General features: G+C 54.5%; 5 protein-coding genes across 5 annotated transcripts in view; 2 read left to right on the forward strand and 3 right to left on the reverse strand.

The window, feature by feature from the left end:
* CONPUDRAFT_134549 (uncharacterized protein) overlaps positions 1-574 on the forward strand; it is a gene marked incomplete at its 5' end in the record, with an annotated part of 3,552 nt that extends 2,978 nt beyond the window's left edge. Inside the window, one exon of the mRNA XM_007765679.1 lies at positions 54-574. Within this exon, the coding sequence (XP_007763869.1) occupies positions 54-285 (232 nt within the window). The 3' untranslated portion in view covers positions 286-574. The remainder of the gene's footprint in view (positions 1-53) is intronic.
* A 274-nt stretch (positions 575-848) lies between these two features.
* CONPUDRAFT_161915 (uncharacterized protein) lies at positions 849-3,104 on the reverse strand. Its single transcript, XM_007765680.1, has 10 exons — positions 2,987-3,104; positions 2,624-2,927; positions 2,542-2,566; positions 2,352-2,440; positions 2,146-2,286; positions 2,068-2,088; positions 1,768-2,012; positions 1,494-1,688; positions 1,343-1,434; positions 849-1,267 (listed from the first exon to the last, which is right to left on the reverse strand). Exons 2-10 carry the CDS (start codon positions 2,802-2,804, stop codon positions 895-897), a joined length of 1,362 nt encoding a protein of 453 aa, XP_007763870.1. The 5' UTR covers positions 2,805-2,927; positions 2,987-3,104; the 3' UTR covers positions 849-894.
* A 1,519-nt stretch (positions 3,105-4,623) lies between these two features.
* CONPUDRAFT_45429 (lipase) lies at positions 4,624-5,698 on the forward strand (the record flags this gene model as incomplete). The annotated part of the gene is made up of 4 exons (XM_007764331.1): positions 4,624-4,795; positions 4,867-5,125; positions 5,188-5,531; positions 5,589-5,698. The coding sequence occupies 4 exons, from the start codon at positions 4,624-4,626 to the stop codon at positions 5,696-5,698; spliced, it is 885 nt and encodes a 294-aa protein (XP_007762521.1).
* Positions 5,699-5,813: 115 nt separating this feature from the next.
* Positions 5,814-7,661, reverse strand: CONPUDRAFT_69583 (HET-domain-containing protein; the record flags this gene model as incomplete). Its single annotated transcript, XM_007764521.1, has 1 exon — positions 5,814-7,661. One exon carries the CDS (start codon positions 7,659-7,661, stop codon positions 5,814-5,816), a length of 1,848 nt encoding a protein of 615 aa, XP_007762711.1.
* A 1,605-nt stretch (positions 7,662-9,266) lies between these two features.
* On the reverse strand, positions 9,267-11,799 carry CONPUDRAFT_141503 (HET-domain-containing protein). The gene is made up of 2 exons (XM_007765681.1): positions 11,656-11,799; positions 9,267-11,589 (listed from the first exon to the last, which is right to left on the reverse strand). Exon 2 carries the CDS (start codon positions 11,519-11,521, stop codon positions 9,308-9,310), a length of 2,214 nt encoding a protein of 737 aa, XP_007763871.1. The 5' UTR covers positions 11,522-11,589; positions 11,656-11,799; the 3' UTR covers positions 9,267-9,307.
* Positions 11,800-12,404: the final 605 nt, after the last annotated feature.

The raw sequence follows: 12,404 nt of genomic DNA on the forward strand, positions 1-12,404 counted from the left end.
TTTTTTTTATGCATATACTCACCCACTCACCCTCCCATCGTTTTGGCGCGTAGGTTCAAGCCCTTCGACGTCTCGCGCAACTGGCCCGACCTCGGCGCGCGCTTCGTCGCGGGCGAGCGCGCGGCGCGGCAGGCGGCGGACCCGGACACGCCGCCCGCGGAGTGGGCCGACCGTGTCGCGGACGATAAGCGCGATTTGGACTGGGCGACGGTGGTGAAGCGCACGTTTGAGGCGTATGTGCGCGGGGAGCGGCCGAATGCGTATGGGGAGTGGTTGGCGTGGTGAGTGGGTGTCGTAGCATCTGAGGTTAGGTGCGGTGAGGCGGGAGGACTTGGACCATGGACTCGGGAGGGACCTGCATGCATGCGTTGTCGTGTTTCATAGAGACGATTAATAATTTACCCCCATCATATTGCATCTGCACGCCCACATATCGCGCTCGTTAGCTCGCTGGATTTCTGTTCACCGTACTACCTACCCCCTTCGTTTTTTGTTACGACGGACTATATATTACTTACTGCAGTTTCGACGTCTGTGGTTCATGACGTAGCGTATTATTTTATGTATCGGATATACCAGGATTTTATCTTCTTCTGCTTTTGTTCTGCGATATACATCGTCAGAAATGAGATGTGTGGAGTGGGTAATAGGAACAGAGAGATGCCGAGCGAACTGTTGCTTGAGGAATGGCGCCGGCGGAGCAACTCAAAAGGTCGTGTTGTAAAGGCCTGTGCCACGGGTAGGTGTTACTGGTACTTTATTCCATGTCTTCTAGTTGGCTCATAAAGATGACATTCGTCCGAGGCCGAGTCACAGTCAAGTTTCGTTGAGAAAACCTGGTCTGGAGTGCTGTACTATATCTCGTCCGATAGACCGCCTATCATCTCCGGTGCCCTATCCTCGACTCCGAGTCGGAGGATACCGCAAATGTGCACTGGCACCCCCGTTCCCCTGGGCCACAGCGACCGGCCTGCCAGCGCCTTGGTTCTCGACGTCGGCAGTCCCGCGTCTCCCGATTATTCCTGACAGCAGAGGCCTACGAGGACTGGCGGCATGCTGCCCCTGCCCTCCCGGGCCCGCGACGAGCCCGTTCCTGGTCTCTTTTTTCTCCTCCGACTTTGAGGAGAGCGAGGAGCCGATGGAGACGTAGACGACCCAGAGCACCATGTTCCCCGTGAGTCCCAGGATGACGCCAACCAGGATACGGGTCGCGGTTCCTGCGCCATTGAAGGCGACGAAGGCGAATGCAATGACGAACGATATCACACTGAAGAAGGTTATCCCACGTTCGTATCAGTTGAATGGCAAAATAAACCGGGATTCTGAAAGAAAAAGAGCTCACCTCCACATCAGGAAACCGAATGGCAAGCTGTACATGATGGCGACCATGTCGACGCCGAGAACCGAGTTGGCCATGTTCTCCATGAATTCCCGCTATGAGCCCTCCCTCTTCAGCTGGCTTTAGATAAATCAAGAAAAGGTATAGCACATACCGCCTCCTCGACTTTCTCGTGTCCCTTTATGCGGTTCTGTCTGACCATAATTAAGCTCAGAATAAGCGACCCAAGACTCGTAACAGTTGAAACGAAGCTGATCATCTGCGCCACCGTCTGCGTGCTCGGCTGCCCCTGCAGTGTTACATCCGGGAGCGCAAGAAACGCAACATTTGCGGTCAGGATGATGGTCGACTACAACAATGCCCAAAAAGAAAAAGAAAAAGCTTGTCAGAGACAAATGACACCTTCACCACACACCATCGCCACGCACATAAAGCGTATAATCCTGCCACTCCCGATTCAGCGTCGTCACGAACTGCTTCCACGGCACCTGGTTCAGCATGTCGTCCACCCAGATGTTCTTCAGGCTCTTCATGTGCACGTCGGGCGCCCCGAGCATGAGTATATTTGCCACGTGGAAGAGGTACGAGCGCTGTCCGCCTTTGCAGTAGATCGACTGGTTCACACGCAGGCGTGCGCCCTTTTGGCCGTGGAAGTTGACGAATTTGCTTTCGGCTGTTCATATTGATATGAGTATCGTCGAGCGTTGATGGGTGAAGAGATGACGTACCGAACATTCTGAGGTATCTCGCTAGTTTAGAGGCTTAGCCCAGTGTTCCATACAGAACGAGAATAATAAGAAACTCACAAAGGATACACATCGAGTACTGGCACCGCAGCCCCGCTTTGCCTTCCCTATCGTCAACGCGAACGTATTCTAGTACTTGGCATATGCTCATGAGCTCGTCGAGGCTGAACGGCGACAACGGTGTCCGCGCCGTGAGAAGCTCTGGCATCCGGGCGCATGTTGGATTTAACACGAGCTAAATTTTTGAGAGAGTTGAACACACGAACCTGTGATGGCATGCAAGGTAAGGCTCCTCAACTCATCGAAGAGATGCTGGTGTACCCGCTTCTCATGCGGAAACAACTCGCAGTGAGTCCTGGGCTCGGTCAGCTTTGTACGGATGATCTGTTTGTACCCTCCTGTTAGGTGCCTAATTATCGACGTGATATGGCGCACCATAATAAAAATCAGATGCACCAATACTCCACCTCCACCGCATACTCTGTTCAAAGTCAATATAACAACGACTGAAAGCGAGCACAAGCGTTCAGCCACATACTCTTGTGCTCTTCAGACTTGACGCCCTTCAGGTCCGTCAACTCATTGCTCATCTTGTACTCGTCCAGCCAGAACAAAGTGCGGCTCTGAGGACAAACATAATAGTACCCATATTTCGGCTTCTCGTTGTTGAGGTGCAGACGTTCAACGACGAGCTCGGCGCCCTCGGGAAGGTCGGACATCTCTTGTCTGCGGCGGTGCTCCAGGATCAGGACACACCAGCTGATTTCCGACGCGGTTTTGGCGGCGGATTCGCTGCCCTTGGCGCTGTCTATATCGTACAGGTATGAGTCCGTGAATACTTTCTGTGTGCGGATACGATTTAGTATTACAATACCATGAGTATGAAAGTGCATATACGCACCAACTTTGCATCTATGTTGCCGGCCTGGTAAAAGTATGGCGCTCCTCCTGGGTGTATGCGCTGTTCCCATGAAAACCCAATCTTGTTTAGGTCTTGAAGCTGGTCATGATATTTACGGCTGTACGCTCGTTATATTGCTCGTCCTCGATCAGATGATGCACTTACTCAACAAACTCTGTCTTATGCGCAGGTATATCCAATCCGCACGTCGGGTCGCGAGTGACGCGTCTGTAAAAAGGCCTGTCAGTGCCGATGAATGGCATGACGAGGTTAGTAGTAGCTCACACTCGGATCTTGCGTTCACCTCGGAGGACTTGACATGCCGCCATAGGAACAAGCTCGACCCCCTTTTCCTTGACCTTTTGGTGAAACGACTCTGGGACGTTAGCGATAGACCATGGTATAGTTGGCATCTTGACGGGGGGTAGACCTGGTGGGGGAGGCAGGGTAGTATGGTTGTAGGGAAGAGGGAAACTCGGGGTGGTGGTATTGCGCGGAGGGGGTTCGTGCATATACGATATCGTCTGGATGGGACATGCGGACCGAGACACCAGTTGGGACAGGCGAGAGAACACAGACCATAGGAGCGGGATTAGCTGTCCAGAGCGGCTATCTGCAAGTTTCCTAACCCATGTCCGCAGGGCGAGAAGAACAGCGCGCATATGCATGCCGACAAGTGCAATGCGGAGGGAAGCGATGAATGAGGGCCATGGGTATGCACCGATACATATGTATGGATATGGGCGTCTATGGGTCCATGGTTCTTTGTCTATCCTTGTACTCTGGGGCGAGACTGGTGCACAGGATCCGCACAGCAAACTTGACGGCGCTTGTCACGAATACAACTTGGTTGCTACGTTTCGAATGGATTCACAACTGGCTGCACTTTGCAGCTAGTTTGTATTCGCGAGCATTGTCAAGACGAGGAGAATCATAGAATAAGTAAGCTGGGGTATGGTTGCCTTTCGCGTGTATGCAGGACGACTCGGAGCAGGCTGAAGAAGGGAAAGAAAGCTTCACAGGGGAACGCGGCCGAACACCGGGAGCTCTCGGAAGTTTCCGCTTTCGAGTTGTGCGAGGCTCGAGCGTCTTGAACGTGAACTACCTTGACTTCAGAGCGCGATCCAAAGGCCCAAGGTATGTATATGTCACTACATCCTTCTTTGAGATCCCTTCGACGCTGAGCTCACCCTGACAGAAAGTACACGACGTTCCTGGTTAAAGAAAGCCGGCAGTGGTCCACATGGCGACTTTGCTTGGTTGATCTCGAGTGATCCTTGAACGACATGCCAAGACTGCTAATCTGCGGGGAAATCCTGCCCCGTTAATTGGATCGCAATGAGGTACAGACATCATATGTCCTTTTGCCGCCCACTATCACACTTTATCGTCGCCCTCAGCACATGGTGGTCTACTCCGGGTACAAAAGTTATTCAGGGGCCCATCACGGCTTATGGGATCACTACCACGCCCAGTGCTCGTCGTCCTCTGCGCTGGCAGCTGCTTATAAGCGCTGCTCGTTGATTCCATGGCTTCAGCTTCGCCACCCTTTGGTGATCCCTCCTTGGTCGGTCGACTTGGCCTTCGTGCACGAACACTAGGGTCCACACAGCTTCACCTACTCTATCATGTCCTCTATGTTCCTCACGCTCGCCCTCGCCGGCCTTGCCGCGGCGTCTCCTGCGCCGCTTCGTCGTGATAGCATCAGCGCGCTTGGAACGTCCACAATCAACAGCTTCACACCCTACAGCTACTTCGCCTCCGCAGGGTACTGTGCACCCGCTGCGACGCTCGCCTGGAACTGCGGCAGTACGTATCTCCTCTACTCCATCCCTTTCCTCCAAAACCAGCCTAGCTGACATCAAGTTGCGGTTCAATAGCCAACTGCGACAACAACCCAGGCTTCAAGCCAATCGCGTCGGGCGGGAACGGTGACTCGGTGCAGTACTGGTACGTCGGGTACGACCCGGCCCTCAACGAGATCATCGTCGCCCACCAAGGGACGAACCCGAGCAAGTTCGAGTCGCTCCTCACTGATGGCGAGTTCGTGCTCGAGCAACTGAACGACAATTCGATCCTGTTCCCGGGCCTCCCCGACTCGATCGAGACTCACGACGGATTCAAGAAGGCGCAGGCTGAGTACGTCTACCTCCGTCGTTTTTTTCTTTGACAACAAACGCGCTAACGACGTTGTCATGTAGCACCGCAGCAGACGTCCTCGCTGCTGTGCAGGAAGGCATGTCCCAGTACAGCACCAACGCCGTCACGCTCGTCGGGCACTCCCTCGGCGCCGCCATCGCGCTCATCGACTCGGTCTACCTCCCGCTGCACCTGCCCGCGAGCACGTCGTTCAAGACATACAACTACGGCCTCCCGCGCGTGGGTAACCAAGCGTTCGCGGACTATGTCGACGCAAACGTCCACCTCACGCACATCAACAACGAGGAGGACCCGATTCCCATTGTCCCCGGCAGGTTCCTTGGATTCGTGCATCCCGCTGGCGAAGTGCACATTGAGGACTCGGGCAAGTGGGCGAGCTGCCCTGGTGAGCTCTTCTTCCGTTGTGTTGCCTGTGGTAGGCAGGGACTGACACATTGGCCAGGCCAGGATAACGACAGTGGCGAATGCATCGTCGGCGACGTGGGCAATATCTTCGATGGCGACCTCGACAACCACAGTGGCCCCTACAACGGCGTCACGATGGGGTGCTGAGCGCACCCAAGTATGTGTACACCATATACTTTGGAGGTACCTTGTAAAATTTGATACTTATTGGACATGTCGCGTCAAGGCTTCAATCCATCTTCATGTACATTACTCCATGGCCTTATCTAAGCATGACCACCTTTGCTTCGGCATTGACTCTATACCACGCCTTCTCAAACACTACTCCCAATCCCGCGCGCTCCGACACACCCATACTGTCAGTTGGGTGCATTGCGATAACGTACAGCAGAAACCCTGCATATGTAGTGCTAGCATCGACATTTGTTGCCCACGTCGCGTTATGTGTTCCATAGCTGCGTCCGGTAACAGCAAAGTCCATCTGTTGATGTGAAGGTTGATGATTGGGTAGGATGATGCGCCCAATGATACCCAGATCGTGCTCGTCCGAGGCAATAGAAAAAAGGGAGTGGTGCTCGCCCGTAACACCGGGTCCATCCTGTACTTCAGTGACCAATAGACTAGCCACCAAGGTCTTGAAGACGAGTGTCCCAGGGGCGAGCTGGACATTCGAGGGAGTTTGCCAGCTCTTGTCCCACTTTGGGATCATGTAGGAAAGCTTTCCCCAGGCAGGGTCCACCACGACACGGTCCACCTTGCGCACGTCAAGAATATTGAGCCGTCCTCCGTCATCGACCATGTGCCATACATCAACAAGCGACTCGCCAATACGAGGCGACGATCCACCACTCCCGAAGACCACAAATTGATCCTCCCCTTCATACCGCACCGGGCTCCGCCAGCCCGTAAACGCCCACGACGGAAACATCGCACGCACCTCCCCATCCCTGCCAACCACCTCCCGCCGCTCAGCACGAACACCAACCACAGGCTGCCACAGCATCGCCGTCTCGAGCTCCGTAACCGCCATCCCGTATCGAAACGCCCGCCCCGGGTCCCCGCCCGCGAGCCCGTACGCCTTCGCAACGGCGCTCGTGAGCGCCGAAAACGCGTCCACCGCGTCGCCCTCGTTCGTCAGCCGCCGCGCCGCATAGCTCTCCACCGAGTGCAGATAATCGCCCACCCAGATATCCGTGTTCCTGAGCCACTGCGCTGGCTTCTGCGCAAACATGAGCCGGCCAACGACGCCGGTCTCCAGGCGGTGCGTTGGGCATTCGCCATCCGGGAGCTCAGCGACGAGATCTTCACCCCAGACGCATTTGTTGCATTCGAAGATAACTTGAGAGGGCGTGAAGAGCAGGCGGCGCGGCGAGAGCATGAGCTCTTGATATGTCCATCCGCGCGAGTTCCACGTCGTGCGCGCGAGCGCCTCGCGCGATGCCGGGAGGGGCACAGCGAACCGCAGGCCTTGGACCTCTGCTATGTGTTGCGACGAGACGCGGGTGCCGGGGCGCAGGCCGGGGAGCGGGGCGTGTGCGCTTGAGCCGCCGGCTGAGAAGACGGTGAGCACGGCACGTCTGTAGACGGCGTCCATGGCGCCGATGTTGACTGCTTTGTCAGCGGGATCGTTTTGGGCGATGCACAGTGCATCAATCCAAAGATGCCGCTCACCCAGGAGGCGTGTGAGAAGAATAGCATCTGTGATGGTCGTTGGCAATATGTCCAACGAGACACCGCCAGGCGCTTTACGCTGAGTCAAGTTTTCCTTGGTTGTCCAGTACGCCGTATTGGCACCTTCTGCGACGTTGCCCCAGACGTAGCTGAGTGCAATGTACCGGATATTTCGACGCGCTGGGACCAGAGCCATATCCGAAACATCAAGCAGGCGCGCAGCAGACGGCAAATCCCACTTCTCCGTCGGTGCCCACCACGGCTCAGCACACTCCGCCCCATGCGTCCGCTCACACAGCCCAATCCAACGCCTCAGCAGCTCCAGGTCCACCATATCACGCACAACGCGCCCATGCAGCTCTTGTGACCTTCCTAGCTGATGCGCATCATCACCCATAAGCTGCAGCTCCGGTACAAGTGCCATGTGCGTCTTTTCCATAGCTTGGCTGATCTCTTTTGGGCGCGGCAACCCCCGCATGCATATGCGAGTTCCAAAGGAATAAATAGTGAGGTCTATTGCTGAGAGGTCGACATGAGGGTGCTCGTCAAGGAGCCAGGAACGGCGGATGGAGGCGGAGATGAGAGAGCAGAGTGTACAGCTAGAAGATCGTGACAAGATGTTCTCCAGAAAGTCAAAGGGGGTAGGGTGTTGATAGGAAGTAGGGTCCAAGAAAAGCTGACGAAGGTCGAGTTGAGAACACTTGTTGCATAATGAAGAGCTGCCGGGGGTACGCGAGGGTCGTCGTTCGGATGCAATGGTACTTGAGCTGACTGAGGACAAGGACGCGCTGTTGCTGTCTCTGTCTTTGTGAGTACTTCCCTTAAAGAGTTGACGGAGGGAATACTTTGCTCCGTTCATAGGCATGAACAGCTGAACGAGCTTAAAGAGACGTACCAGTAGCGCTCATTCAAAACACCTTGACAACATCGGTCCCAAATCCATCATACACACGCGTTTGCCCCGGATAGTTCACAAGCTCTAGCAACAAGAAGATCCAATTTTGCAAGCGTGTGTATGCGCTGATGCTGATGAAGGAGGCGTCACCGGAGGTGAATACATAGTTTGTGTCAAAGAGAGATGTCAACAACAAACGGTCAACGCGTTTCGCGTTACACCTGCGGTCTCGGTGTTTGCCGAACAGCGGGAGCCCCTATTTCTCATTTAAACGCTCATCGTCGAGCTCGAAGCACTTGAACAGCTCTTCAATAATATAACACTAATGTTTCTGACTGATAAAATTCTTACACACTTCTAGATATACTTTGGAGGAGCCCCGCCACTCGAATACGCAGGCAGCTCCTCCAACCCAACCTCTTCGCTCCCATCAACATCGACATCCAAACCACCAGCACGACGCCCACCTGCATCAACGTCTGCAGCCCGAACAACGTGACTTCGATTAGGCTCGGAGAAAAACTCTCTTGACAAGGCGACGTTAACCACGATCGGTCGTGCACGGATCAAGGGTGCATTCAGACTGAACGGTCCCCAAGGTTGCTCTTGCACTAGGCCTGAGACTGCTAGTTCTCGTTGCTGCGCTTCATATCGGCGATAAGATACCCATATCCTGCATGTAAAGTGAACAAATGTGAGCAGATATCTACTTAGAACTGAGAAATCGTGACGCACCTTACAATCATAGAGATAAATGCGATCCCTATGAGGACCACTTCTGTCGCCACGTTCTGTCGGTTAAGCATTATTGTTAGCATAAAAATACAATAGCTTAGTTATAGGTCAAGCAACCCAGGGGGGAAGTACTTGCATTTCTCGTCATGGTTGTAGCAAGCCCGTGTTTTTCGGTGGAAGGAGATACGGTCTCGCTGATATGTTATAGAAACTAATTCCAGTCTCAGTATTTATATGGACGCACCACTCGTGACGCCTCGGTTTGTTAAGACGTGGCGTACCGCGTGGCCCCGCTCTCGGCCAGGGGTAAGCTAAACTGTACGTGGTTGGCTCTCGAGAACAAGCCTAAACTTGCAGAGCACAGGCTCTGCGATGTATGGCTGTGTTGAGAAAACAAAGGAACAGATGTTCGGCCGAACATCCAAATGGATATTAATACACGTTTTTGCCTTACTTCATTGTAACATGATCACGTCCGTACTCAGACTTGCCTCCACCCAAGCCCGTTCGAGGATGACACCAACACCAATCCTCTCCCTCTTCCCAACTTCCGAGACGGGCCTAGTAGCCATGACGTTCAACAGAAATCCTTGTTCGACTATGTTGGTGTCGGGCGTGACCCAAGGAAGATTATCGGACTTCTTGCAGCGTGAGAGCGCAAGGAGCTGGATAGTTGCCGGTGAGGGGTGCATCGCAGGGAGAATGATGCGGCCGACAACATCTTGGGGGCTATTGAGGGCGTGAACCGAGAAGATCGCATGGTGTTCCGTTACAAGGGTGCTATAGTCTTCGTACGATGCGGAATCAGCTACCGCGACGCGGAAAGGAGCCAAACTTGTCCGGAATACCAAAGTCCCGGGCTTGAGGTGTACGTTTGATGGAATGGACCAGGCGCGATCCCAGCGAGGAATAACGTACGGTCGCGGCACGTCAGCATGGTCACTGTTGTGCTCGATGAAAGTCGAAACCTCGAGCTGCGTCAGCCCAAGGTCTTCATCGACAATGAACCACCGATCAACGAGTGACGCATCGAGACCTGGATAAATTGTCATTTGCTCCAGCCCTGCGAATTGACCGTCGTCCATATACCGAATCCGCCCTCGCCATCCCGACCACGCCCACGACGGCCACGGTATCTTGTTCCCCATGTACTCCTCGAGCACCCTCCTCTCATGAGGGGCGTACGGATCCGGCGTCCACAACAACGCTAGATCCATCTCCGTCACCGGCATCCCATAGTGGAACGCCTTGCGCGGATCACCACCCGCGAGACGGAACCCCTGCGCGCACGCATTCGTCAGTGCCGACATCGCATCGATGATGTCTGTCTCAACGCTGAGATGCCTTCGCGTGTACTTTGAAAGCACATGCATAAATGACCATACCCAGCGCTGCCTTAGCCAATCGCTTGGTCGTCCGGCCGAAATAAACTGACCGCCGCCTCGCACAGAGAAGGGGTGCTGCTTCACGGCATTGACCAAGCCTGGACTCTCGGCAACAAGATCTTCACCAAAGAGGTTGGCGAGGCACTCGAAGAACACTTGATCGTCTGTGAAGTAAAGACGCCGACGAGAGAGCATGAGCTCCTGGTAGGTCCAGCCCCGCGTCATCCAGCGCGAGTGAGCGAGCGCCTCCTGTGGCGTTGGGAGGGGGACGGAGAGATGGAGGCCTTGGATCTCTTCGATCTGCTGGTGGACAACGCGCGTGCCGGGACGGAGACCAGGGAGGGGTGCGTTAGCGCTGGTGCCGCCCGCTGCGAAGATGGTGAACAGCGAACATCCGTATATGCGCTCCATGGCGCTGATTTGAAACGCCTTGTCTGAGGGATCGTCCTGTTTGATACAGAGCGAGTCGACCCACAGGTATCGTTCGCCGAGGTCGCGCATGAGCAGGATTGTGTCGGATATAACAGTTGGGAGGGCGGACTTGGGGAGACCACCGGGCTGCGAGCGCTCGGCGAGATTGGTGCTGGTGGTCCAGTACGAGTCGCCGGGGATCCCCCACATATAGCTGAGCGCGACATAGCGGCAGCCAGGAGGCACCTGGACGATTGCAGAGTCCCGGACGTCAACCATACGCACGGTGCTAGGCAGCGTAGCCGTCTCGCCCTCTCTCCACCACGCCGACGCGCACAACCCCTCGTGTGTACCCTCACAGATACCCATCCATCTCTTTACCAGTCCCATATCCACCACCTCCGTAACTCGTCGCCCATGCAGATCCGGCGATCGACCCAACAGGTGCGCATCTTCTTCCATGAGCTGTATCTCGAGCTCGAGGGCCGTCTCAGCGGCTATCATCGCGTCGATAACTTCGATTGGTCGTCCGATGGGGCGTATAAACAGACGATGTGCAAGCTCGGGAACGGGAGGAGGAGGATCGCGGATGTTTCCGCATTCTCGAGCGTAGATCGTGAGTTGAATGGGAGAGAAGTCGATGTCGGGATAGTCATGTTTGTCCAGCAGCCAGGTGCGACGCAGGACGTTGGATATGAGGGAGCACAGCTTGCAGGTGGAGGCTTTCGCAAGGACGTTGACCATTGTGTCGAGTGGAATTGCATCTTCCATGGTTACTCCACCCTTGAGCATTTGCCGCAGGTTTAACTTGGAGCACTGCGCACATAAGGATTCCTGACGGTCTGCGACTGCGTGCTTCTGTGGATTGTCCATGCGTATAATGATGGTGAACTGAACAGTAATAGCCAGCTGAGGTGAGAGTAAGATGTCCCCTTTACTGGCTGAACGCGCCGAACGACAAGATCAGCCAGCATTAGAGTGAACTGGTGAGAGCCGTAACCACGCACCATCAAGTTCAGTTGCAGCCGCTTTGCTCAAAAGACGCCACGCCTACGGACACCATATCAGGGGTTCTCGATCTTCTCCTTACATCCATAATGTTTGCACATAGCATAGCCTAGGTAGAATTTGGCTGCACAAGTAATGTTATTGCTCAGGAGGGGGTGGCATAACGGAGACGAAGTGGAGAGGTGGAAGAGTTTTGTCTTTCCGGCCCTCGGGATTGGCCGAAATGACATTATCGGAGTTTCATTCAAGGCTTCAGATCTTTCAGAGCTCGTATCAATCGGTGGCTCGCAACACAGCGCGCGACGCAATCGCAGCGATATGGACTGACGTCCCCTCTGAATCGGCAGTGCTCGCTAACGTCTAGCCGAGTAATTGTTTAGGCTTGATTCTCTCGTATTGCACATGAAGACGTCGACAGCCCATTTCTAAGTCAGCAGGCCGGAAGCAAGTAAGATTCAATAAGCTAGCATCGTGTGGAAGGCGCTCAACAAGTTTTACACGTGACTATGACCAGAGAAACAGATGGAACCGAAAACAGGATTGTGCTTTCCCCCCAAGGATCACCTATCCTGCGAACCTCCACTTTGCGGTCGTTTGTTGCGCTCATTTGGCATCATGTCTCTTTGAAAATCACCACTGGCTGGCCAGAACGCCTCTATGCCGATTTGTTGGTTGTATGTTTTAGCTTTACGATAACAGCCTGAGACATAGGTCGGAGAACGGCTGGCTAGTGGCCATTGTTACGAAA

The sequence above is a fragment of the Coniophora puteana genome (assembly GCF_000271625.1).
Source record: "Coniophora puteana RWD-64-598 SS2 unplaced genomic scaffold CONPUscaffold_1, whole genome shotgun sequence".
In the NCBI taxonomy this organism is placed as follows: Eukaryota; Fungi; Basidiomycota; class Agaricomycetes; order Boletales; family Coniophoraceae; genus Coniophora; species Coniophora puteana.